This window comes from Chiloscyllium plagiosum, unplaced genomic scaffold (genome assembly GCF_037043375.1).
Source record: "Chiloscyllium plagiosum isolate Xiang-an unplaced genomic scaffold, Cpla_swu_hap1 HiC_scaffold_18, whole genome shotgun sequence".
NCBI classification, from domain to species: Eukaryota; Metazoa; Chordata; class Chondrichthyes; order Orectolobiformes; family Hemiscylliidae; genus Chiloscyllium; species Chiloscyllium plagiosum.
Window position 1 is genome coordinate 35,313,836 of NW_028270156.1, and position 27,418 is coordinate 35,341,253.

At 43.7% G+C, this 27,418-nt stretch overlaps 1 protein-coding gene and 1 long non-coding RNA gene across 2 annotated transcripts; one reads left to right on the plus strand and one right to left on the minus strand.

The window, feature by feature from the left end:
- Nucleotides 1-500: 500 nt before the first annotated feature.
- LOC148146878 (uncharacterized) lies at nucleotides 501-22,855 on the minus strand. The gene is made up of 3 exons (XR_015760147.1): nucleotides 22,091-22,855; nucleotides 20,257-20,471; nucleotides 501-5,605 (listed from the first exon to the last, which is right to left on the minus strand). It is a non-coding gene; the product is annotated as an uncharacterized LOC148146878 (long non-coding RNA).
- On the plus strand, nucleotides 21,703-26,506 carry LOC122557763 (dispanin subfamily A member 2b-like). Its single transcript, XM_043705726.2, has 2 exons — nucleotides 21,703-21,951; nucleotides 26,106-26,506. The coding sequence occupies exons 1-2, from the start codon at nucleotides 21,742-21,744 to the stop codon at nucleotides 26,256-26,258; spliced, it is 363 nt and encodes a 120-aa protein (XP_043561661.1). The 5' UTR covers nucleotides 21,703-21,741; the 3' UTR covers nucleotides 26,259-26,506.
- Nucleotides 26,507-27,418: the final 912 nt, after the last annotated feature.

Genomic DNA, 27,418 nt, shown 5'->3' on the forward strand with positions numbered 1-27,418 from the left:
GAACAGCTGGAACATGTGTTCCAGGAGACAGCCTACACCAACATCTCCAGCTGTCAGTTGCAGCAGCTCACCAAGGTGTGCCATAATGACAATTGCAAGGACACTCTTGGTGAAGTGTTGGGCTTGGTGCTAGGGATTGCAATTATCCCGAGTGACAAAGTTGGATTCAGGACCTTTGAAGTCAAAAATATTGGAAATATTTTAAAAAAAGGTATTTGGATAGGTTACCATGACACCCTCCCATAGGCTGTGGAGAGACAGGCGACATTGATAGGACCACTTTTAAGTAAATACAAACAAACAGTCCATACCATTGTGCTCCTAGCCTGTCATCCATGAACTCAGTTCCTCTCATATCTGGCTGTGGTCCTAATTGCACTCACTTTCATATACTGTATCTCAGGATACTGGCAGTTAAGGTTGCAGACTGGAAAAGACAGGTATCCCAAGAGACTAACCGTTCCCCCTGAATAATACTGTGCACATATAGGTGGATGGAACTTCTGGTTTCTGGTTTGCAGTCGGTAATTTGCTGATTTTTAGGTGGTTCAAATCTCCCCCAGATCCCCAGTTCTGACACTGGACTTATTTAGGGAATGTGAAATTGAGAAGGCAATAGACAGGTGTTTCAGGGCAAAAGAATCTCTGTGTTTATTTAACCACAAAAAGTAAGTGTAAAACAAGAAATTAAAAAAAGTCAAATGCAATAAAACAGTAAAATTGACACAATTATACAGAGCACAGTAATAAAATACATTATCAAATTGAACAGAGGTTAAAACACTATTTGAAACTAAACAGCAGCTTCAATCACTGACACTTTCTTCAGGTTTCCTACCCTTGGGGGTCCCTGCACTGTCACTACCCGCCTTCCCTCCCTGCTAGCTTGGTTGGAACCTTTGGGGTCTCAGAAGTTTCAGCTCCCCACTGGGGAAAACACAGTTTTAAAGTGCGTCTAGTTGCTGAGGTTCTTGCTGTTGGTTTTCTTGGCTTGGAACAGGCCTGTGTCTGGAAGCTGTTGTTTGGATTGTGCTTAGTTGGCTTCCTACCCTTTACAATGTCCTTTGTTCTGATGATGCTCTTGGTTTGTCCTCCTGATTCAGCTTCCCAGTTCAGCCTCTGGGGTTCTTGGTTCCAAAGCTGCGTGTTGGGATTAGAGTCTGTGGGGAAACTGTTTCTGCAGGAGCTTGATGTTGGAATAGGCTCTCTCTCTCTCTCTCTCTCTCCCCCTCCCCCAGATCAGGGCTAGCAGTCATACTGTGTGCCCCGTTATCTTCTCTCAAATCTGTGTTGCCATTGTGTTCCTGGTGTTCCCTTTGAGGTCAATTATCTTCTTGATATTTTAGAATAAGTGTGAATGTATTTTGACTGAAGTTGAATGACTGGTATTTATGTGCATGAATACCTGTATTGCTTGAAGTTGACTGTCTAGTATCTGCTGAGGCCCGTTCAGTCAGGGCTGGATGGAGTTTAGGCCTGGTTGATTGTTCTCTTAGACAGAATGTGAGAATTGGATTTTTGGGCTGAACATTGGTTTTAGGCAGTTGTGACGGTGTTTTCCCAGAGCATAGCCCAGTTGCCATTTTACTTTTACAGTTAATTTAAAAACTCCAGGACTTTGGTCCAGCATTTCAGAATAGGGGAATTTTTGCTCAATCCTACAGAGTTGGCACTATTATCACTTCTATTTGTTTTGATTACTCAATGTTTTCTATGCACTGCAATTCTATATTGATTATCGTGACGGAAGTTTCCCTTACATTTGCACATAAAATAATATAACCAGGTTGAGCAATGTACACAATGGCTTCCACATGAACATGTAGCCTCCCCGATAACAAATATAACCATCTTTTACAATTAGGTTTGAACTTCAGTCGCATTAGCTTTTTTCCATTCAAAAGGGAGGAATGTAGCAAAAACACTGGCTGCTAAAACACAGTTAAAAATCACACAACACCAGGTTATAGTCCAACAGGTTTAATTGGAAGCACACTAGCTTTCGGAGCAATGCTCCTTCATCAGGCGATTGTGGAGGGCTCGATTGTAACACAGAATTTATAGCAAAAATTTACAGTGTGATGTAACTGAAATTATACATTGAAAAATTGATTGTCTGTTAAGCCTTTCATCTGTTAGAATACAGTGATAGTTTCACTTCTTTCATGTTTGAAAGCTAATGTGCTTCCAATTAAACCTGTTGGACTATAACCTGGTGTTGTGTGATTTTTAACTTTGTACACCCCAGTCCAACACCGGCATCTCCAAATCATGCCAAAACACAGATTGCTAACTTGGCCAAACAGCAAGGGATGCTGGGTATAGTGCTGAAGTGAAACCCTGAATTCACAAAACCAGCACCCGGCCCTTATCCTTCTAAACTCTTCCTATTCATGTATCCATTCACATGTCTTTTAAATGTTGCAATTGTACAAACCTCCACCACTTCCTCTGGCAGCTCATTCCATACACGTACCACCCTCTGCAGTGAAAAGGTTGCCTCTTAGGTCCCTTTTAAATATTGCCTCCTCTCACCTTAAACCTATGCCCTCCAGTTTTGGACTCCACTACCCTGGGAAAAGATCTTGGCTATTCACCTCATCTATGTCCCTCATGATTTTATAAATCTCTATATGGTCACCCCTCAGCTTCCAATGCTCCAGGAAAATAGCCCCAGCCTGTTCAGACTTTCCCTATAGCTCAAACTGTCCAACCGTGGAAACATGTTTGAAAAGGTTCAGAAAAGATTTACATGTTTCACAACACCCTTCCAATAGCAGAGAGACCAGAATTGCATGCAGTATTCAAAAGGTGGCTGAACCAATATCATGGGTGGGGCGTGGATGTAAGGGGAGCTACAGGTAAAGGGGGTGGCATGTGCAGGGTGGTGAAGTGGGGATAGGGGAAGACAGGTAGAGGATACAACTTGATTGAACAATGGGAGAAATTAATCTGGTAGATGGCTGGAAGGAATGGAAGCGAGGGGGAGGGGTTGGAAAAGGAGTCGGGGGAATGGAATGGAGGTTATTTGAAATTGGAGAATTCAAAGATGAGTCCTCCAGACTGTAGGCTGCCCAGATGGAAGATGAGGTGTTGTTCCTTCAACTTGCGGTTTGGTTCGTCGTGGTAAAGGAAGAGGTCAAGGATGGTTACGTCAGAAAGGGAGTGGGAAGGGGAATTAAAATGGCGGTGACTGAGACATCCGGTCGGCCTCTGTGGGCCCGGCTGTGATGTTTGGTGTTTACATTTGGTTTAGAAGACCAAATTGGGAGCACTGGATACAGTCAACTCGGTTGGAGGAGAGGCAGGTGAACTTCTGTCTCATCTGGATGGACTGTTTGTGGCCCTGGGTGGAGGTGAGGGGGTTGCTGTGTTCTTTCAACCTCCTGCTTGTCCACCTTAGATTCCAGCATCTGCAGTTTTGTTGTCTCTAACCAATGTCCAGTACAGCCACACATGAACTCCCAACTCCCATACTCATATGCATTGACCAATAAGGGCAAGTACTCTAAACAGTTTCTTCACTATCCTGTCTATCCGTGACTCTGCTTTCAAGGAACTATGAACCTGCACTCCAAGGTCTCTTTGCTCAGCAACACTCCCTAGGACCTTATCTTTAAGTGTATAAGTCCTGATTTGCCTTTCCACGGCGGCACAGTGGTTAGCACTGCTGCCTCACAGCACTAGCAACCTGGGTTCAATTCCTGCCTCAGGCAACTGTCTGTGTGGAGTTTGCACATTCTCCCTGTGTCTACGAGGGTTTCCTCTGGGTGCTCCGGTTTTCTCCCACAGTTCAAAAATGTGTAGATTAGGTGAATTGGCCATGCTAAATTGCCCGTAGTGTTAGGTGTAGGGGAATGGGTCTGGGTGGGTTGCGCTTCAGCGGGTTGGTGTGGACTTGTTGGGCTGAACGGCCTGTTTCCACACTGTAAGTAATCTAATCTAAGCAAAATGCAGCACTTCACATTTATCTGAATTAAACTCCATTTGCCACTCCTTGGCCCTTTAGCTCTTCTGATCAAGGTCCTGTTGTACTCTAAAGTAACCTTTTTCGTTGTCCATTGCACCATCAATTTTGGTGTCATCTGCAAACTTACTCACCATACCTCCTATGTTCACATTCAAATCATTTATATAAATGGTGAAACACAGTGGAGCTAGCATTCATTCTTGTAGCATATCACTAGTCACAGGCCTCCAATCTGAAAGGGAACCCTTCACTACCAGCCTCTGTCTCCTACCTTCCAGCCAGTTTTGTATTCAAATAGCTAGTTCTTCCTGTATTCCATGTGATCTAACCTTGATAACCAGTCTACCATGAGGAACCTTAACAACGCCTTACTGAAGTCCATATAGATCAAGTCCACCACTCTGCTCTCATCAAGCCTCTTTGTTATTTGTTCAACAAACTCAATTAAGTTTGTGAGACATGATTTCCCACGCACAAAGCCATGTTGACTATTCCTAGTCAGTCCTTGCCTTTCCAAATACATGTACATCCTGTCCCTTAGGATCCCTTTCAAAAACTTGCCCACCACCACCTATGTCTGGCTCACTGGTCTATAGTTCCCTGGCTTTTCCTTATCACCTTTCTTCAGTAGTGGCACCACATTCGCCAACCTTCAGTCTTCTGGCACTCCTCCCGTGGTAATCAAGGACACAAATATCTCAGCAATAGGCCCAGCAATCACTTCCCTCATTTCTCACAAAGTTTTCTAGGGTACATGTGATCTGATCCAGGGATTTTTCTAACTTTATTTATTTTAACATGCCCAGCACCTCCTCCTCTATAATATGGACATTTTAAAGATGTTGTTTCTTAGTTTCCATACAATCTCTAGCTTCCATATCCTTCTCCACGGTGAAATGCAAAATATTCATTTAGTATCTCCCCCATCTCCTGTTGTTCCACATAAAGGTGCCTTGTGAATCTTTATGGAGCCATATTCTCTCACTAGTTCCTCTTTTGTCCTTAATGTACTTATAGAATCTCTTTGGTTTCTCCTTAACCCTATTTGCCAAAGCTATCTCATGTCCCTTTTTTGCCCTTCTGAATTCCCTCTTAAGTATACTTCTATTGCCTTTATAATTTTCTAGGGGTTCACTTGATCTCTGCTGTCTATACATGCTTCCTTCTTTTTCTTAATCAAAACCTCAATATCTCTAGTCATCCATCATTCCCTACATCTGCCAGCCCTTCACCCTAACAAGAACATACAGTCTCAGGATTTTTGATTCCTCATTTTTGAAGGCTTCCCATTTCCCACCTGTCCCTTTCCCTGTGAATATCTGCCCCCAATCAACTTTTGAAACCACATATATGCTGTCTTTGTCCTTCTAAATGGAATTGACTGTGGATTTGGAAGATGTTGTCTAAGGATTTTGGATTAATTTCTGCAGTGCCTCTTGTAGATAGTACACACTGCTGCTGCTGAGTGTTGGTGGTGGACGGAGTGGATGCTTGTGGATGTGGTTAAGTGACTCTTCATCAGAACTTGAAACGTTCAATCTGTTTTCACTCTACAGATATTGCCAGACCTGCTGAGGTTTATCAGCACTGCTTGTTTTTGTTTCTTTTTCCTTCTTCACTTCCTGACTTCTTGATCTGACAGCAACAATTACATTTAAAACAAAAAATAACAGTTGAGATACATAAGATCGATCAAAGACTTTGAGAGACAAGTAGGCAAAAAAAATACACTAGCCTAACTATTCATTGCAACGCATATAAGAGTTCAATAAAGGACATTTGAAGAAACACCTGGCTTAAGGTCGAAGTAAAAAGGAGAGTACATTTAATGATTACGGAAAGAACTGTATATATATTCAATAGTCAACTGAATGCCATGCAATCTCTTAAACTATCTCCATAAACAATATGAGCAGGCATTTTTGAGGTCTACGGGAATGGAAGAACAATACAAAGTGCCCTGGTACACTGCCTTGCAGGTCTCAGCTTGTTGCAATGTTATAAATCTGGAACTTCCTTCCTTACTGCATTTTGGATATCTACAGCCACAAAGGACAGTAAGTTAATCAAGGTAAATTCAAATGTGCATTAAAAACTGGCTTAGGTGGTGACACCCACATCCCATTACATGATGAGGAAAAATAAATAAACTCTCAACAAGATCTGACTTCTTTTTGGAATTCCTCCAATACCTCACTTGTGATGACTTGTTTTATCACACAGTAGTTTTTCAGCAAACAGAAGTCAAGCTGAGCACTAGAATACTGGTTGACAATTTTACAATTATAATAACTTATCCTGTTTCCTGTTGCTTTCCAGGGGAAAAATGCAGAATTATTTCATATCTCAGCTGGAGATTCTTGTGAAAAATGCCAGGAAAATGAGTAGTGTTTTTAATCGTAAAGGACATTTTAAAATTAATTAATTGGGGTATACAGAAAAATTATCCTCACAATGCCATATGGAAACCATCCCATGTCTTTAGATTAGATTAGATTCCCGACAGTGCGGAAACAGGCCCTTTGGCCCGACAAGTCCACACTGACCCTCCGAAGAGCAACCCACCCAGACCCATTCCCCTACATTTACCCCTGACTAATGCACCTAACATTACGGGCAATTTAACATGGCCAATTCACCTGACCTGCACATTTTTGGATCGTGAGAGGAAACCCACGCAGACATGGGGAGAATGTGCAAACTCCACAGACTGGTCCCTGGCACTGTGAGGCAGCAGTGCTAACCACTGAGCTACCGTGCCACCCTTCATCAGGGATCGCTGTACTCCCATGACTGCCATGTTTTTCCAAGGCAGTGATATTCCAAGAAGAGAATAATGTACAATCATTGCACATCAGGCCAAGAATTAGATGTGTTGGGTCACTCCCTAGTTTGTCATGCTTTACCGCCATCATTCCACCTTTGGCATAGTGACTGACTAGCACTTTCACTTCCCACTGGGGGATTTCCTTACAGTTCAAGAATATTTTATTACTCAAAATGTTACTCTGATTCTATTGAGAACATTTGGGGTTATAATGGAATGGATGGGATTGATCACATACTCATTAAAGACAGTTAGTCAAAACATTTGTATTTGTCAAGTTACCTTTAATACTTTGACAGGGCTTGGATACTCTAAGTTTGGAATTCCAATCATGCCAGCCAACATTTTGTCAGGAAGCTTTATGACACAGACTGTGCACACAAAATCCCTGAAATGTCTTATTACTTAACAAATGCAGCATTAAGGATTCAAAATGCTTATCATCCAATAAATAGAAGTGTGAAGAATTTAAAAGTGCTGTTCTCTTTTTAAAAAAAGCAATGCCTAACAGCAGGTGCTGGCATATAGATTTGCACATTTTACTGCAATGAAAATATCCCGATCCAAAACTGCAATCCAGTGTTTGTTTTGTGTAATGTCTCAGGAAAGACAACACAATGTAATACTTGATAAGACAGGGTTAGACCACACCTCTTGGATTTTTACAACCAAGAACCATTTTGAAACCTAAAATGCACGCTCCTGTGGCTAGATTTTATGGGGCATTCTATTCCATGCACTCTTCCATTCTCATCTCTTCTTCCAATTAAAATATCAACAGGGAGCTCTCAAATCAGAAAGCTGGCTGGACCAACGGCCATATTATGCTAAATGCAGCATTAAGTGTTTAAGATAGAGGTTTCCACTTCTCCTGAGGAGGATGTTCTGCTGTAGAGAGTTGCCTGTGATTCTGGGTTGGGCAGCAGCACCAAGTCAAGTGGAGCTATCTGCTGAAACTACAGGTTGTCCTCAAATAAGTGAGACATTATGGAGCTGAACTTCAAGCTAATCTGGTGTATCGGCAGGCCTGGCTGCTGTTGTCTAGAGAGGGGGCTTTGGGAGTAGTTTCTGGGTTTGAGAGGTTGCAGAGAGCATGAAGGGTATAATCTTAATAGGCAAATAGACACTGTTGGTTTGGAGGGTTCATCCTCACAGTTATCTAATAAAGTTGTAGCAATGATTGTTTCTTGAGTTTGTTAAGATAGTTTGGTAGCACAGTGGATAGCACTGCTGCCTCACAGCACCAGAGACCTGGGTTCAATTCCTGCCTCAGGCAACTGTGTGGAGTTTGCACATTCTCCCAGTCTCTGTGTGGGTTTCCTCCCCCAGTCCAAAAATGTGTAGGTTAGGTGAAGTGTCTGTGTAGGTTCCTGTTTGGAGGGTCAGTGTGGACTTGTTGGGCTGAAGGGCCTGTTTCCACACTGTAAGTAATGTAATCTATATTAGTTCATTAGACATTGAAAGTTCTAATATGGGTGGGATGGTAGCAGGAAGACCATGCACTGCATTTAATTTAACCCACTTCAAATACACCATTTGGGTGATGGTGAAGGTAAGGTTTGCTGTAAAGTCATTTTGAAGTGCTAGCATTGTAGTGCAAGCATCAAGGTTGCCCACTGGGTGATGTTTAATCTCTCTACTGTGGCAAATTTGACTGCTTCCCACAGTTTCGCATTCTAGAATAATCTCTTAAAAGTAAATCACACAGATCACTTCCAGATCAAAAGAAAGCTCACAAAATTGAACTAAAAAAAGTAAATAACAAGCAAGTTCCATATGTTTTTGGTCAAGTGGATATTATTTTCCCTACAGCAGAAGGTGATGTTTTGGACCAGGGTTATTCATCAGTGACCTCAAATCAAGAATTCTGATACTGTGGTTTTCCTTGACTCGGGAGCAGCTACTACTGTGCTGCCTGTCATGTTTTGAATGCCGTCAACCATTAGAAGATTAAAAGACGATATCTTCCAGTTAAAAACCATTTTGAAGCAGTAATTATTTACAATGATTAATTCATTAAAGAGCCTGTTTTAGTCTTACAGATTGATAACGAATCCTTGTTGGGTGTTCTTTACTAGCTACCAGACATTCCAACCCAAATTAAAGGCAATCCAGCCAAAATGACCGCTGTATTCTGTTCTATGAGGAACTGTTAGTCCAAGATAAGGATTGCATTCCATTTTGTGAGGTTTTCCTGAGCTTTTCCAAAAGTTTAAGCAGCAATATGTTCCCTCTCTATTAGTTCTGTTGGAAGAGGATGATCTTCTTTCTTCTTCAGAGATTCCAGTCCATGGGACATAACCATGAGTGATCCTGATAACATGCTACCATCAGGCTTAGTTTCCTCATTGAGACGTATAAGATTATGAAAGGATTGGACACTCTGGCAGTAGGAAACATATTTCCACTGATGGGTGAGTGCCGAACCAGAGGACACAGCTTAAAAATATGGGGTAGACCATTTAGGACAGAGCTCAGGAGAAACTTCTTCACCCAGAGAGTGGTGGCTGTGTGGAATTCTCTGCCACAGGGGGCAGTGGAGGCCCACACTCTGGATTCATTTAAGAAGGAGTTGGATAGAGCTCTCAAAGATAGTGGAATCAAGGGTTATGGAGATAAGGCAGGAACAGGACACTGATTAGGAATGATCAGCCATGATTATATTGAATGGCGGTACAGGCTCGAAGGGCTGAATAGCCTACTCCTGCACTATTGTCTATTGTCTATTGTCTCATTTCAGGAAGTAAATCCTATGATATTGGTTATTTGCTTCTTGATGCTGAACATAAACGTTCCTACGATATTCTTCCAGGTCAAAGTATGATCTGGACAGAATTCTTCACCTAGACGTACAATGAAGCCAATCTGTATAACTAGCAGTGCAAATGAAGAAAGCCTACATATGGAAGGAGTGATGGATGTTCTGGAATCTTCAGCTTTATGAGGTGGTCAGACTAGCTTTTCACTGGACAGCACAAAATGTATGTTCCTTATGCATCTGTCGAAGAGTGCTGCAGAAAAGGAAATTCTGCTGATGCAGAAAGATCTCTCAGAAATACACAAGTACAAGAATGATGTTTTACTTTGATATTTGAGACCAGAAAAGCCTTAGGGCTGAATTTTACGGTTTTGGATGAGTCTGAGTTGTGTCACTTTATTATAAGATTATTTGCTGTGAATTCTCTCATTGTATCTTGCCAAACTCACCTCTTTAATTACACACAATGCCTCTATGGCATCTCTCGCATCCGACTTACACACCACTTTACCATGCAATATTCTCAGAATGACACACTGTTCAGCACATATCCACTAAATGACTGACACCTTTGAGCCCATGCTATCTTTAAAAGGCTGCAGTTAACCCGGACAAGCACTGGCATTCTGAAACTGCTCCACTCAGTCAAGGACAGAGTCTAGGCATAACGGAGTAGAGGGAAATGGCACCATGTTTTCCAGCAGGGACCTGGAGCTGCCAAAGGAGAGGCATTCTGGAGAATCAATAATGGAAGCGACACAAGCAGAACCTGCAAAGCTGGTCCCAAGTCACCCACCCAGGTCAGTGCCATATCTGGGGTGCAGGGAATTAGTCTGCAGCAGAGTTAAGAAAATCAATGACTTTCTCTCTTCTGCTAGGGTAAATACTCCATTTTTCTTTCTGATACCTCATATTCACTCTATTTCTGTCACTGCATCCACCTCCCAACCAAGGTTCATACAACTTTCATGATTGTTTGCAACGTTTTCCCTCACTTGCTCACAAACCCTCCAAAACCTTGCACGCCAGCATGCCCTTTGCACTGCCTCCTCGGTCACTCCGAAAACCTCACTACCTTTTCCCCACATGCACCAGTACGAACATCCTGTTACCTTACTCATTCCCTTGCTTTCTATTGTTACAAGGAAAGACAGCCCATAACCAGACAGAAAAAGCCCAAATGGCTAAGAGGATGGCCAACATTCAGATCTTCACCCCTACATAGAGTGCTCTCATGGTAGAACTCTGGGAGCATTCCTGCAGGATGCCTAAAGGTCAAAGTCCTGCCAAGTGAGTAAATACTATGCTTCAGTCCACTGCCACTCTCACATTAATCACACTTCAGTCCCATTCAGTGCACATATTTCTGACCATTGGCCATGATGTTGTCTCTGTCTTATGCCTTACAGCCAACCTCCCCAGGGTCTCAGCAAAGAAATGCCTAGCTCCCTCAGGAGTGCCTTTCTGCACCTCTAAGGACAAGAGGAACCAAGATTGCCTCCAGTACCCCACCCTCCTCCACCCACTCCAGTTGCTCAGATACCGGTTCTGTTTTGGGAATGTAGGCTGGGAGAGAGTAAAAGTACATTCTGGGGAACCCCTTTCTGTGACAGCTCAGCAGCTGGCCGAGGAAAAAATGACCCAGGCCCCTGGCACTTGGAGGATTGCCAGAGACCAGGCACCTGCTCTGGAGACCAGACAGAAGATGACCCCGTAATGTCTGCAATCAGGGACTGTGGAGCAGAAGCAGCAAACAGGAATGTGGGGTGCTATGGCACTCATTGCCCAGAAGCTGCAGCAGTGCAGCGAATCCTGTGATTAAGTAGCTGCTTCCATGGACAAGTCAGTGGCTGCCAAAGGAGTCAAGCCAGGCCACCCTCTGAGGCACCTGGAAAGGTGTATACACCCCCTCAGCCATTGGCCCTCAGGAATGCATGGTGGCAGTTGGCTGAGAAAGTGTGACCGCTGACCAGGTGTTCCCTCCTCAGGAAGAGATAGGGTAGTGCAGGAGACATGCAATCTGGTGGCAGAATAATACACAACTCTTCGGCTGTTTCCACTCAGGCAACTGGATGCGATGGCTGGGTCATTCACCACTGACCCTGGGAAGTTGAACTTGCCTCTGGATCTTGCTCTGACAAAATCCAGCGCCAATGGTCACCACAGCAAAGCAAGCTGCATCCACCCTAGCTGTTGAAGAAAGAGGTGCACTAAGATGCAGTAGAGAGGAGAGAAAGAACAAAAACACATTGACAGCACTTTGGGTGACAGGGGCTTAGATTACTTATAGTGTGCAAACAGGCCCTTCGGCCCAACAAGTCCACACTGACCTGCCGAAGAGCAACCCACCCAGACCCATTTCCCTACACCTAACACTACGGGCAATTTAGCATGGCCAATTCACCTAATCTGCACATTTTTGGATTGTGGGAGAAAACCGGAGCAAACCTGCACAGACACGGGGAAAACGTGCAAACTCCACACAGTCACCTGCGGCAGGAATTGAACCCAGGTCTCTGGCACTGTGAGGCAGCAGTGCTAACAACTGTGCCACCGTGCCACTTGTTTGTCACTCTCAGTTTATGTATACACGTTTGTGATTTTACCTCACATGGTTGTTAGTCTCTCTCTGTGTTGATGTGAAACACATTGTCAAACCAATTGGCATGACTTCAAGGCCACAGACAAGGCTCAATGCAGGTTCTGTTCTGAGAGCCTATTGACCCAGCTGGAAACACAGAGGCAATAATGCAAATACATGGTATTGAGCCATATTGAGACCTTAGGGCCCCCTCATCCAACATCGCTAAAGTTTTGCTCCTCTTGTGTATAATGGTGTAACTGTCCATGAGAATATCATTGCTGTAGAATTTCCAAAGAGCAGGCAGCTCGCATGCCTGTGTACTGTACATTGCCAGGGCTTGTCAACAACATTCTTTCCCTTCAAAAGCACGACAATTGTCAATTGCTACAACCCTTTTCTGTCACAAGCTGAGTCACTCACTTGGACCACACTGGGAGTGCTTGCAGGTATTTTCTTAGTCAGGATGTGTTGATGAGCTCCAATGAGCCACATCCCCTTCCTAGTAGCTATCCTAGTAGCAGCAGGGTGATACAGTTGTTGGCATTAATGCCTCACAATGTCAGGGATCCTGATTCGATTCCACCCTTGGGCAACGTCTATTTGGGGTTTGTATATTCTCCCCGTGTCTGCATGGGCTTCCTCCAGGTGCTCAAGTTTCCTCCCACAGTACAATGATGTGCAGGTAATGCATGGTTACGGGGTCAGGGGTCAGTCTGAGTAAGATGCTCTTTGGAGGATCAATGTTGACTTGATGGGCTGAATGGCCTGCTTCTACATTATAGGAATTTTGTAAATTCAATTTATGCCATTCTAAAATATGAAATGCTTATCTGTGTGGGTATGCTGTTTCTTAAAATGTGTGTGGTGATAAGAACAATGTTAGGAAACAGAATCAAAACTGATCCTCCCAATTTCTAAGGAAATGAAAACTGAAAGTGAGAATAAAATTTGTGGAGACTAAACTAATTGCAACAATTAAAATGAAGTAGGGACTTCAGAGCTCAGTTGATGTTTTCAGTTCCAGTGCAGTACAGGAAGGCTGAAACAAAAAGGCTAGGTCCAGAGTCTGAGAATAAGTAAACAGACAGCTACTACAGCTGTTTTTGTTAGTTGAAGATAACTGAAGTGGGTATTTACCATTCTGTGATGTTTGCCTTTATAACTTGCTTTTCTGACTTCCGGTTATACTATCTATAGCTGTAATATAACTTTTTTTCTTCATTTCTCAATTCTGTACTAAGGATGAAGGGCTCATGCCCGAAATATCTATTCTCCTGCTCCTTGGATGTTGCCTGACCTGCTGCACTTTTCCAGCAACACATTTTCAGCTCTGATCTCCAGCATCTGCAGTCCTCACTTTCTCCTATTGTATTTAGGTACTCTGTACCTAAGATGGCGCTGTTTGTTGGTTCCATTGTTACACTAACTAATCTGTAACTGAAAAAGCTGTACCTTTGTACTTAAGATGGTGCTGTAAGTGGGGACTTATAGCTTTTCACTGTACTGATTTGAGTAATTGTCACAATAAAGTGAATTACTTAATTAATTAATTAATTAATTAATTCATGTTATCTTTGATGAAGACAGTTCTGCTTTTAGCTGGATTGGTTGTGTGCTGCTGTCAGCTGGGGATCAGACTGGCTCCTTGAAGGAGAAGACTTTGTGAAGGAGACTGAGTTTTGAAGGAATTTGTGACTGAGATTTATGCTGAATATATGCTGAATGGACCAGTCAATCCTGAGATCTTTCTCCATTGCGTTGTCTACTCTTTCCTTCAAGCAATTTAGACAGCTCTGACCAGATTGTTATGAATGAATTTGCCCAGGTGTCCCACAATACCAAAACAGCCAAAACAACACGAACACAAGCCGGACCAATGCAAAACAATCCCAACTTTATTTGGAACAAAGCTACAATAATCTTTTATATGAAACATACTATCAGCTAATCCTGTTTGACTCCTTAAGGTTACAACACTTCCCGAGTCTTTTATAAATTTACACAGTCTCTCTCGCTCTCTCTCTGTCTCTGGGTCTGCAAAGCTGTTTTCTTCCTTTCTCACTCTGTTAAAAATCACATAACACCAGGTTATAGTCCAAAAGGTTTATTTGGAAGCGCTAGCTTTCGGAGCGCTGCTTCTTCATCAGGTGGTTGTGGAGCAGGACCATAATACCCAGAATATATAGCAAAAGGTTACATGCAACTGAAATCTTGGATACTTATTAAAAGAATGAAGCCACAAGATTCCATAATTTAAAACTGAAAAATCTTTACTATATAAGAGTCAGACAAGGGAAACAGCAACTACTTTCCTAGGCAATCTCTTATAGTCTAAAAACCTTAAACAGCATCATTCAAACATGAAGTAACAAACTATAAATTGTACATTAATTGCACAGTTGTAGCAGCTGCTAAAACACAGATAAGTTGCTAACTTGGCAAAATGAGAAAGGATACTGGGTACATTGGCCAAGTAAAACTCTGAAATTGCAAAACCCACACACCAGACACTGTGCTAACACAGCAGCCAGGTGCTAATAACATTAGCATAATGCAAAAGAAAACAGTTATCCTGAACAGACATACCCCAACAACTTGGTGAAAGTGAGGAGTGCAGATGCTGGAGATTAGAGTTGAGAGTGTGGTGCTGGAAAAGCACAGCAGGTCAGGCAGCATCTGAGGATCAGGAGAGTCGACGTTTCAGGGAAAAGCCCTTCATCAGGAATGAGGCTGTGGGCCAAGGGGATGGTATGATCCCCCAACACCTTATGCACTGAACAAAGGTGGGCCCAGACAGGAAGACACAGGGTCCTGCTACACAAAGAAATGAATGGTGGTGTGCCATCCAATGGTTGCCATGATGTGGAGGTGCCGGTGTTGGACTGGGATGGTCAAAGTTAAAAATCACAGAACACCAGGTTACAGTTCAACAGGTTTATTTAGAAGCACTGGCTTTCGAAGCACTGCTCCTTCATCAGGTAGCTTTGGAAGAGGATCATAAGACACAGAATTTATAGCAAAGGATTACAGTGTCATGCAACTGAAATGATAACTGCGTGGATCAGAGATTGGTGTGGGAATAATGGATTTGAATTCATGGGACACTGGCATCAGTACTGGCGAAGGAGGCAACTGATCCCATGGGATGAGTTCCACCTGAATCATGTTGGGACTAGAGTCCTGGTGAATCACATAAATAAGGCTGTGGATAGGGCTTAGAGCTGTGGGTTCAGTTGCATAGAAAATTATGGAAAAAGTTAAATTGGGTGGGGGGGCTTAGCAGAGGTTATTAACATTTCCAGAACAAGTAATTTGACAGAGAGTATGGAAGGGATCAGGAATCGAACTTCAGACACAGCAAATAGGGGACGACTATGGGAAGGGGAAGGGTAGCTGAAACTTTATTGCTGGAACAGCACAGCAGGTCAGGCAGCATCTAGGGAACAGAAGATTCGACGTTTCGGGCACATAGATGCATGAAGTCTGCGAAACAAGGTAAGTGAGCTTGTACTGCAGATTGAAATTGGCAGGTCCAATGTTGTAGGGCATCACTGAGACACGGCTGCAAGGGGATCAGGCCTGGAAGCTAAATATCCAAGGATACACTGTCCTATTGAAAGGAGAGGCAGATGGATTAAGGGGGCAAGGTCGCCTTGTTAGTAAGAAATGAACTAAATCAATAGCAAGGCATGACAAAGAGTCAAAAGGCATAGAATCTGGGTGGGTGGAGTTGAGGAACTGCAGAGGGAAAAGATCCTCATGGGAATTCTGTATAGCCCTCCTAGCAGTAGTCAGGATGCGGGATTGAAAATAAATCAGGAGATAAATGTAAGGAAGGCACTATTACATAATCATGGACGACTTGAATATGCAGGTGGACTGGAAAAATTAGGGCGGTAGCGGATCCCAAAGAAAGAAATTTATAGAATGTCTACAGGATGGATTTTTAGAGAAGCTTGTGGTAAACCCCTCATGGGAACAGCCACTTCTGGATTTGGTGAAGTGTAATGAGGCAGACTTGATCAGAGAGCTTAAGGTGAAGGAATGTCGAGGGGGCAGTGAACACAATAAGATAGAATTCACCCTGCAGTTTGAGGGGGAGAAGCTAGAATCAGATTCAGCTGGAATGCCATTTCATGTTGCCAGCAGCAGGAAGAGGAGGAGCTTAGACCAGGGGCCTACCAGAAAAGGTGAGTCACGATTAGAAATCTTTAAATGTTTACCTCGAACATCAGCAGCAGCAGCACCTCACAGAGCAGAGGTTTCTGGGAAAGGAGGGACTCTTTTTTTTTCCCCCTCAGCTTTATAAGAGAGTGTTTTCTAAACCCAAGGCCCAACCCTTGTCGGGCCTTCCACCTATCCACCTCCTCTAACCTTAAACACTAGGGACACTAAGCGTTTCTTCTTTTACATTCCGATAAGCGGATTAGCAGGGATGGCAGTGCAGGGAGAGGAATGTTCATCCTGCATGATGTTTGAGGTGAGAGTCGCCATTAGTGTCCCATCCAAGTACATCTGCAGGAAATACACCCAACTCTCGCTCCTCCACGACTGTGTTAGGGAACTGGAGTGGGAGCTGGATGAACTTTGGATCATTCGGGAAGCAGTGGCTGTGATAGATAAGAGTTAAAGGGAAGTAGTTACTCCTAGGCACGAGGAAAGCTGGGTGACTGTTTGAAAGGGAAAAAAAACAGTCAGTGGAAGGACCCCCTGCAGTCGTTCCCCTGATAAACAAGTATACCAGTTTGGATACTGTCGGGGGGCATAACTTACCAGGGGCATGCACTGGAGTGCAGGTCTCTGGCACAGAGTCTGTCCCTGGTGCACAGAGGGGAAGAGGGAAAAGGAGGAGAGTGTTAGTCATTGGGGACTCAATAATTAGAGGGTCAGATAGAACATTTGTTGGGAATGAAAGAGACTCACGGTTGGTGTGTTGCCTCCCATCCGTGATGTCCTGGATCATGTCTTTGGGAACCTGAAGGGAGAGGGTGACCAGCCCCAAGTTATGGTCCACATAGGTACCAATGACAGAGGTAGAAAGAGGGATAGGAATGTAAATCAAGATTTTAGGGAACTAGGGTGGAAACTGAGAGTGAGAACAAACAGAATTGTTATCTTTGGATTGTTACCCATACCACGTGATAGTGAGGCGAAGAACACAGAGAGATATCAGCTGAACAAGTGGCTGGAAGGATGGTGCGGGAGGGAGGGTTTCAGGTTTATGGATAATTGGGGATCATACTGGGGAAGGTGGGACCTCTACAAACAAGATAGTCTTCACTTGAACCAGAGGGGTACTAATATCCTGGGTGGGAAATTTGCTAGTGCTATTCAGGAAGGTTTAAACGAGCTCAGCAGGGGAATGGGAACCTGAGGTGTAGTTCCAATGTACAGGAGGATGAGATTAGTGAGGACATGGACAGGATTTCACAGTCACAGGAATGTGCTGGCAGATAGCAAGCTGGTTTGAAGTGTATCTACTTCAGCGCCAGGAGTATCCAGATTAAGGTAAGTGAGCTTGCAGCATAGATAGGTACCTGGGACCTTGATGTTCTGGCCATTGCTGAGACATGGATAGAGCAAGGTCAGGAACGGATGTTGCAAGTTCCAGGGTTTAGATCTTTTATTAAGATCAGGAAGGCTGTGAACATAGGGGAGGTGTGGTCTTGTTAGTCAAGGATGGTATAACGGTGGTTGAAAGAACTTTTGACGAGGACTCATCCACTGAAGTAGTATGCACTGAAGTTAGAATAAGAAGAGGAGAGGTCACACTGCTGGGAGTTTTTTTAGAGGCCTCCACAGGTTCCAGGAATGTGGAGGAGAGGATTGGCAAATCAATTCTGGGCAGGAGTGAAAGGAACAGGGTGGTCATTATGGAGTCTGTCAAAGACAGAAGTGGGAAATTGTGTGTGGACCTTGTGGAGATCAGAGAGGTGCTAAATGAATATTTCTCATCTGTTTTCACTCAGAAAAAGGAGAATATTGTAGAGGAGAAGACTGAGATATAGGCTATTAGACTTGAAAGGATAGAGGTTAGTATGGAGAAAGTGCTATCAATTCTAGAAGGTATGAAAGTAGATAAGTCCCCTTAGCTGGATGGGAGTTTTCCAAGAATTCTCTGGGAAGCTAGGAAGGAGATTGCCAAGCCTTTGGCCTTGATCTTTGAGTCATCATTGTTTGCAGGTTTAGTACCAGAGGACTGGAGGATTGCAAATGTTGTGCCCTTGTTCAAGAAGGGCAGTAGAGATAACCCAAGTAATTATAGACCAGTGAGCCTTACGAATGTTGTAGAAAAAGTTTTGGAAAGAATTATAAGAGATAAGACTTATAATCATCTAGCAAGCAACAATTTGATTGGAAATAGTCAACATGGATTCGTCAAGGGCAAATTGTATCTCACAAACCTCATTGAGTTTTTTGAGAAGGCGACCAAGCATGTGGATGAGGGTAGTGCAGTTGATGTGGTGTACATGGACTTCAGCAAAGCCTTTGATAAGGTTCCACAGGGTAGGGTACTGGAGAAAATGCAGAGGCATGGGATTGACGGTGATTTAATGTTTGGATTAGAAATTGGCTTTCTGAAAGAAGACAACGAGTTGATGGAAAATATTCAGCCTGGAGTCCAGTTACTAGTGGCGTGCCATAAAGATCTGTTTTGGGACCATTGCTGTTTGTCAATTTTTATCAACGACTTGGACGCAGGCATAAGTGGATGGATTAGCAAGTTTGCAGATGTTACTAAAGTCGGTGGACTGGTTGACAGTGTGGAAGAATGTTGCGGGTTGCAGAGAAACTTGATAAACTGCAGAATTGGGCTGAGAAGTGGCAAATGTTCAATACAGGTAAACGTGAGGTGATTCACTTTGGGAAGAATAACAGAAAGGCAGAATACTGGGTCAATGGAAAGATTCTTGGAAGTGTGGCTGTGCAGTGGAATCTTGGTGTCCATGTACATAGATCCCTGAAAGTTGCCATCCAGGTTGATAGTGCTATTAAGAAGGCATACGGTGTGTTAGGTTTCACTGGAAGAGCGATTGAGTTCCAGAGCCATGATTCATGCTGCAACTATACAAAACGCTGGTGCGGCTCACTTGGAATATTGTGTACAGTTCTGGTCGCCCCATTACAGGAAGGATATGGAAGCATTGGAAAAGGTGCAGAGGAGATTTACCAGGATGTTGCCTGTTCAAAGCGAAGACTTTATGAGGAAAGGCTGAGGGACTTGGGTCCGTTCTCACTGGAGAGAAGGCGACGAAGAGGCAATTTAATAGAATCATACAAGATGATTAGAGATTAAATAGAGTGGACAGTGAGAGTCTTTTCTCCTAGGATGATGACATCTGCTTGTACAAGGGGGCATAGCTGCAAACTGAGGGGTGATGGATTTAAGACAGGTGTTAGAGGCAGGTTCTTCACTCAGAGAGTGGTAAGGGCATGGAATGCCCAGCCTGCCAATGTAGTTAACTCAGCCACATTAGAGGCATTTAAACAGTTCTTGGATAAGCATATGGATGATGATGGGATAGTGTAGGGGGATGGGCTTAGATTAGTTCACAGGTTTGCACAACATCGAGGGCCGAAGGGCCCGTTCTATGCTGTATTGTTCTATGTTCTAATGGTATTACAATTGAGCAAAGGTAACTACAAAGGAATGAGGGAGGAGCTCACCAGAGTTGATTGCAAGTGGACCCTAGCAGGTAAGATGGTGGAGCAGCAATGGCAGGCTTTTCTGGGGATAATTCGGGAGGTACAGAAGAAATTCATCCCAACAAAGAAGAAATGTACGAAGGAAAAATTGTGGCAACAACAGCTGACAAAGGAGGTCAGGATCAGTGTAAAAGCAAAGGAAAAGCTTTGTGGTGAAGGTTAATGGGAAGTCAAAGGATCAGGCAGCCTTTAAAAATCAGCAGAGGGTAACTAAAAACGTAATGGTGGAGTGGGGAGAAGATGAAATAGGAGAGCAGCTAACTGGCAAAATAAAAGAAGGTTGCAGGAGTATTTTTAGTGATCTGAAAGGTAAGACAGAGGCAACAGTCAACATGAGACTGCTGGAAAAAGAGGCTGGAGATGTAATAGTAATAAGGAACAAAAAGTTGGAGGAGGAACTGAATAGGTACCTTGCATTAAATGCACAGTTGAAGACACCATCAGCATAACAGAACTTCAAGGGAGCCAGGGGGTGGAGTTGAGCGTAGTGGCCATCTCTAAGGAGAAGTTGCTGGGGAAACTGATATATCACTTGGAGCAAATGGATGTACTGAAGCAGATGCTGATGAGATTGCAGAGGCATCGTTGGTGATCTTTCAGAAATCAAAGGGAGTCAGGGTCGATCCTAAAGTACGGGAAAATGGCTAAATTAACACCCCTGTTTAAGAAGAGAGGGAAGTAGAAGACAAGAAACTATAGACCAGTCATTGGTAAGATTTTAGATTATTTTGGATGGGCAAGGCAAAAATACTAGGAAGTGTAGCAAAATACAGCTGACTCAGCATGACTTTGTCAATGGGAGGTTATGACTGACAATCTATTAGAATTCTTTATGGAGATAATGAACAAGCTAGACAAAGGAGAGCCAGTAGATGTGCTCTATTTGGATTTGCAGATGGCCTTTGACATGGTGCTGCACAGGAGTCTGCTAAATAAGATGAGTACATTGTGTTATGGGCAGGGAACTGGCAGGGATAGAGGATTGGCAGAAGGCAGAGACTAGGAAAAAAGGAGTCTTTTTCAGGATGGCAGGTGATGACTAATGGAGTTCTGCAGGGGTCAGTGTTGGGACCTCAACTATTCACATTATACATTAACGATCTGGAAGAAGAAACTGAAAACATTATGGTGCAGTTTGTAAATTATTATTGAAGGGACAGGAAGTATTGAGGAAGTGAGAAGGCTGCAGAAGGACTCACTGACAGGCTAGGAGAGTGGGCAAAGCTATGGCAAATGGAATACAATGAGAAAGTATGTGGTTATTCACTTTGACTGGAAGAAGGGACACAGATTTCCTAAATGGGAAAAGGTTTCAGAAGTCTGAAGCATGAAAGGATTTGGGAGTCCTAGTTCAGGATTCTCTTAGGATTAACATACAGGTTCAGTTGGCAATAAGGAAGACAAATACAATATTAATATTTATTTCATGAGGGCTAGAATACAAGAGCCGAGATGTACCTCTGAGGCTGTATAAAGCTCTGGTCAGACCACATTTGGAATATTGTGAGCAGTGTTGGGTGTAACTAAGGAAGGGTGTGCTAGTGTTGAAGAGGGTCCAGAGGAGGTTCACAAGAATTATTCCAGGGATGAAGGGCTTGTCATTGGTTGAGGACTCTGGGTCAGTTCTCAATGGAGTTGAGAAAGATGATGGGGGAATCTGATTGAAACTTACATTCAGAGACAGATGACACATAGGAATCACCCACCTCTGGACATGTAACCTGTCTCTTGGGATGTTACTCATCTCTTGAGTGTCGAATGCGTCTCTGGATATTTCACTGTTTGCATCACTCGCCTTTGGCGGGAGTCCCAAGCCCTCGCCCCGCCCCGCTTTATACAGCCTGTGGTGCCCAAGTTCACACTCAGTTTGCGCTCTCGCTCGCACTTGGTTTGAGATGGAGTACAGAACTGGTTATCCGCCAATGAACCCCGGTGGTTGTCCTTACCCGGGACCGAAGGAGGATTCCCATGTGGTCACCACCACCGTCGTTAACGTGGCCCCGAATGTGACCTCGGTCCGGGACCACTTCCTCTGGTCCATCTTCAACTTCGCCTTCATGAACTTCTGCTGCCTGGGCTTCGTGGCACTCGCCTTCTCGGTCAAAGTGAGTGCGGGCTTTGGGGCTAAGACCTGGGGGATGGGGGCAGGGGAACACGGGACACTGGGGAGGTGGAAAAAGACCCCGGGCGAGGGGATGGAGACTGGCGCTGGTACAGAAATGTAACTGTGTCTGAGTAACTCACGTTTTCTGTTGAAAGTGAAGAGAGCGCCGGTGATATTCTAGGTCCTGTGCCCTAACGAACTCCCCGGGGACACAACATGCAGCACGTAAAAGGTCCGTTTGGCCCATCCATTCTGTCCTGGCTCTCGGAGTGAGCAGTTATGCTTCGCCCCGCAGTTCTGCTTTCAGAACGGGGACTCAGTTCTTCATCCTCAAATTCCCGCCTCAAGTTATTCCACGGCTTCAGCGTTTGGAAAGTTTCCAGACAGACAATACCCCATCCTGACAACAGAGTAAAAACACTTCTTCTCGCTTCCCCTCACTTTATTCATCAATTTTAAATCTTCATATCGGGGGTGGTGGAGTCTTTTTTTCCCCTACGTCATCAAAACCTTTCATCTTGAAAGCTCTATTTAGTCATCTCTTGAGAAGGAAAGCTGTCCTGATTGTTCCAAACTCTTCTCAAAACCGACTCCCTGATTATATGCTTCTCTGTTATTTTACTAAACGATTCAATCAGTTTAGATATCAGTTAACAATCCAATTCGACTTTGTCTGATTTACCCATCCCAATACATTTGCTAACATCTGTAATGAAGAAAGTGTTCTAGATTAAGTACATGTAATCTACAGATTCATGGCAATTAAAGTTAGAAGAGAGTTTGGTAGATTTTACATGTTTCCTTTTATGGTAGAGCACAGTCCCACAAAAACAACTGAACAAACATAATAACTGAATAGGTAATCCGTCGATTTGGGGAATAGCTGCCGTCTAGAAAGTCAGGAATAAATCTCCTTCAGAATAGCACCATTGCATAATTTATATTGAGCTGCGAAGGCAGGCGGAACCTCTCTAAGATGCAGTTCTAAGAATTGCCGCATTCTCTCTCCAAACGTTGATTGAGTGAAAACTGTTCCCATTTGCAGAGAGTTTAAAAATGGAAGGACACAGATTTAAGGTGACTAATAAAAAAAATGCTAAGTTGAGAAAACCTTTTTTTGTTCAGTGTGTGGTTACAATCTGAAAATAATGCACTGCCTGAGAGTTGAGACAAAGTCAATTGAGGATTTAAAAAGAGAATTGGACAATTATTTGTAAAGAAAATATGTACAGAGCTACTTGGAAACAGCAATGGCTGTCTTGCTCTGGTACAGACATAAAGTCTTGAATGATAACATTTTGTATTCTAACCATTCTATGTTAGTGCTCCCTCAGTACTGATCCTGCAACGACTCAGCCCCTCCCTCAGGAATGCGCTGCTTTGCCAATCTTTGCGCTTAATGTCCTTCAGTGGGACTTGAATCCCACAACCTTCTGACTGAGGGGCTCGAGAGCCACTTGTCTTAAAATAAATCTGCTTGGTAGCTGTATGTTATGAAACATCCAGCTGAGATGTTTTACTTGTGAAACAAAAACAAAGTGCTGGAGAAACTGAGCAGGTCTGGCAGCATTTGCACAGAGGAAAACAGTTACGGTTTCGATTCCAGAGACCCTTTGGAACTAAGAGTTGGGATAGGATGGCATCTGCAGTTCTTCGGGGTTTATAATAAGACTTTACTCACGCAACAAATGTAATACAGGGTAGGATTTCATTTTCCGGATTGGTCGAAGTTTGTGCTCTTCTCTGAATTTTTCAGAATACTTGCGCCATTGGTTTTTCTTGGCTGAATACCTAACCACTTCAGTAATTCCCTCTCCTGCTCCACTTCTAAAGATAAGCTACGTTCCCTGACATCAGTCTTCTTCTTTAATGGAGCCTCCTACAGAGATTGTAGAATAGGTCTGGAATGTTTGATTTTTAAATAAGCATGCAATAGATTTCGTAGATTGTGGGATCGTTTTTGGCTCAACGTCAATTCATTAATCATCAAATGTCCCAGTCTAATAATTTGTCAAGGGGTCCCCAGTACTCACAATCTAGCATTTCACAACCCAGCATTTCACCTTCACGCCTTTTTAATGGACAATTTTGTTAATACATTCTCTTGCAATATCCCCAGTAATATATTTGAAGGTTTTGGACCACTGTCAACACTTAGGGTAGTACAGTGGCTCGGTGGTTAGCACTGCTGCCTCGCAGCGCCAGAAACCTGGGTTCGATTGAAGTCTCAGGTGGCTGTCAGCGTGCAGTTTGCATGTTCTCTCTGTCTCTGCGGTCATTTCCACGCTGTGCTCAGTCTCCCCACAGCCCAGAGACGTGTAGATTAGGCGCATTGGCCATGCTAAATTGTCCATAGTACGCAGGCTAGATGGATTGGCTACGGTAAAATGTGGGTTTCCGGGGATAGGGTGGGAGTCTGGATGGGATGCTCTTCAGAGAGTTGGGTCCACCAATACCTCCTCCGCCTCGCCAAACTGGTCCTCATGCTCAATAACCTTTCCTTTAACTCCTTCCATTTCTCCCAAATCAAGGGGGTGGCCATGGGTACCTGGATGGGCCCCAGCAACGCCTGCCTCTTTGTTGGTTATGTCGAACAATCCCCCTTCAGTACCTACACAGGCACTCTGCCCTAACTCTTCTGCTGTTACATCGATAACTGCATCAGTGCAGTGTCCTGCACTCAGGCTGAACTGTAGCAGTTCATCCACTTCACCCACAACTTCCACCCCGCCCTCAAATTCACTTGGTCCACCTCCCTCCCCTTTCTTGCCCTCACCATTTCCATCTCCGGTGACAGTCTCCAGATGGATGTTTAGTACAAACCCACAGACTCCCATAACTATCTGGACTACACCTCCTCCCAGCCACTATCCTGCAAGAACCCCATCCCATTCTCCCAATTCCTCCGTCTCTGCTGCATCTGCTTGAATGAGGAGACATTCCATTTGCGAGCATCCCAGATGTCCACCTATTTTGAACAACGTGCTTTTCCTCCCTCCGTCATCCAGACAGCCCTTCACCGCACCCCCTCCATTCCCATTCCCCTGCTCTAAACCCCCCCAACGCAATAAAGACGGAGTCCCCCTTGTCTTTACCTACCAACTCGCCAGTCTCCGCATTCAACGCATCATCCTCAAACACTTCTGCCAACTCCAACTCAACCCCACCATCAAGAATGTTGTCTCCTCCACCCCTCTCTGCCTTCTGCAAGCACTGTTCCCTTTGACAGTCCTTGGTTCATGCCACCCTGCCACTGAACCCCTAGTTACCTTGCCCTGCAACGTGAAAAAATTGCAAAACCTACCAGTACACACCCCCCTCACCTCCATCCAGGGCCCCAAACTGTCCTTCGAGGTGAGACAGAGGTTCACTGGCCTCTCTTCCAACTTGGTTTACTGCATCTGGTGCTCCCGATGTGGTCTTCTCTCCATTGGGGAGACTGAACGAAACTTAGGGAACGATTCATCGAGCATCTCAGCTGGGCCTGGAGGGGCTGATCAGACCTCCCAGTCACCACCCATTTGAATTCTCCTTCCCACTCCCTTTCTGACATGACCATCCTTGGCCTCCTTCATTGCCAAAACAAACCTCAGCTCCTATTGGAGGGACAACACCTTATCTTCCGCCTGGGCACCCTACAGCCCACAGACTCAACATTGAGTTCTCCAATTTCAAATAGCTTCCCTTCCCTTCCCCTGACTCTCTTCCCAGCCCCTCCCATTCCCTCCCACTTCTCCCAGCCACCAACTGCATTCATTCTTCCCAGTGACTAACCATGTTGTACCCTCTACCTGTATTCACCTATCTCCACTCCACCACCCTCCCCCCCCCCCCCCCCACCACCTGCAACTCCCTTTACACCCACCCCAGTCAGATGTGAGTCACTGTCAGTTGTTCCTTCGGCCATTTGCTGGGGTCAAGCAATAGTTTTGAGGTGAATTTGACAAAATGCAGTGTGTGAAATTACTGTGTTCATTAGCTGTACTTTCCTGACTGACAGCAAAATGAAGATGATAACACAAAGCCAACTTGAGCACTGCTCACTTGAAAACTTCTTGCACAGTTTGTAACCTTTCAAAATGATCAAAACTTGTGTCTTCCAGCATAGAGACCTTTGAATCTTATTGTATGAATCCACCCTTTATTTTCTTTTAGTCTAGAGATCGGAAAGTTGTGGGAGATGTGGAAGGAGCTCGGCATTATGGGTCAACAGCCCGAACACTCAACATTGTAATCGCAGTGATCGCCACCCTATGCATTGTACTTTCCATTGTGATACCATTGGCTATTGTGTTAAGTGCACGTTGAGTCCAAAAACAACAGGAACAGCAGCAAATGATTATATTGGAATTGAACCAATTAAAGCTACATTTCTATGAGAACTTTTATATCAAAACTCTTGATACATTTTGCCTATTCTTACTTCTTTCTATGTATAATCTATATGTAAAGTTGATAAGTTTAAAGTGATCACTAGCATCAATACAGAAGTATTTCCAACAAAAACTGGCTAAAGTATGGCTTTGATTCTATTAATAAAGCACATGGTAACAAGATGGAGGTATCATGGATTTTAATGACTGGCTTCTTGTGTTTAACTGTAAACATTTCATTTCAACAGTAAAATAGCCTTGTACTTGCTCAGTATTTGCTGATTTAAATAGGTACATGGTTAAGCTCATAGTGAAGTGTTGCTGATCCGTGACACTGGTACACTTTGTACTGGGGAGAATCAAATGTGAAACTTGATTTGTGGAGTGTCAGTCAATGCCACTGATCTGAACTTCTTTACATTTCATATGTACTAATTAAACAATGGAGATGCCTTGTCGTGGGAATAAGGGGTCAGTGTTCTGATTTATAAATAAATTCAGTTAGTTGCATGTAACGATGAAAGAAACTTCGTTGGAGGTTACAAAACTTTACGTTGGTACAGAATGTCTGAATTATTACTGCTGTGTGGAACTGTCTGAATGGACCAACTGGTCATTTCCTATGATGTATTTGTAAACTTATTTTTAATCCATCTGCTCAGATACATTATCACATATTTTACAGCATGGCAAGAAGCCTTGAAGCATCAGTAGCAAGCATTTAAATTGAATCCTGTTTTTCCAACACTTAGCTCTTGACCTTTTAAATTGTGGCACTTTAAATAATCATCGAAACTGTTGTTAAATGTGGTGATGGTGACCACTTCTACCATTCTTTCAGGCAGCGAGTTCCAGACATTGTACCTCATTGCTGTTCCTAGCTAAAATATGCCAGCCTGTGCAACATCCTGTTGAATCTCCTCTGTACCCTAGCTTTTGCAATCACATCCTTCCCATAATGTGGCAATGAGAGCTGCCCACAGTACTCCAACTGTGGTCTTAACATCTTATACAGTTCTATCATTACTTGCACTTGTAATCAGTGCCTTGACTAATAGAGTCATAGACCATGGAAACAGACACTTTGGTCCAACT

Bases quoted from the DNA above. Each gene is read 5' to 3' on its own strand.
- LOC122557763 (XM_043705726.2), top strand. From the start codon at position 21,742: ATGGAGTACAGAACTGGTTATCCGCCAATGAACCCCGGTGGTTGTCCT. The intron at 21,952-26,105 runs GTGAGTGCGGGC...ATTTTCTTTTAG, and splicing joins CACTCGCCTTCTCGGTCAAA to TCTAGAGATCGGAAAGTTGT.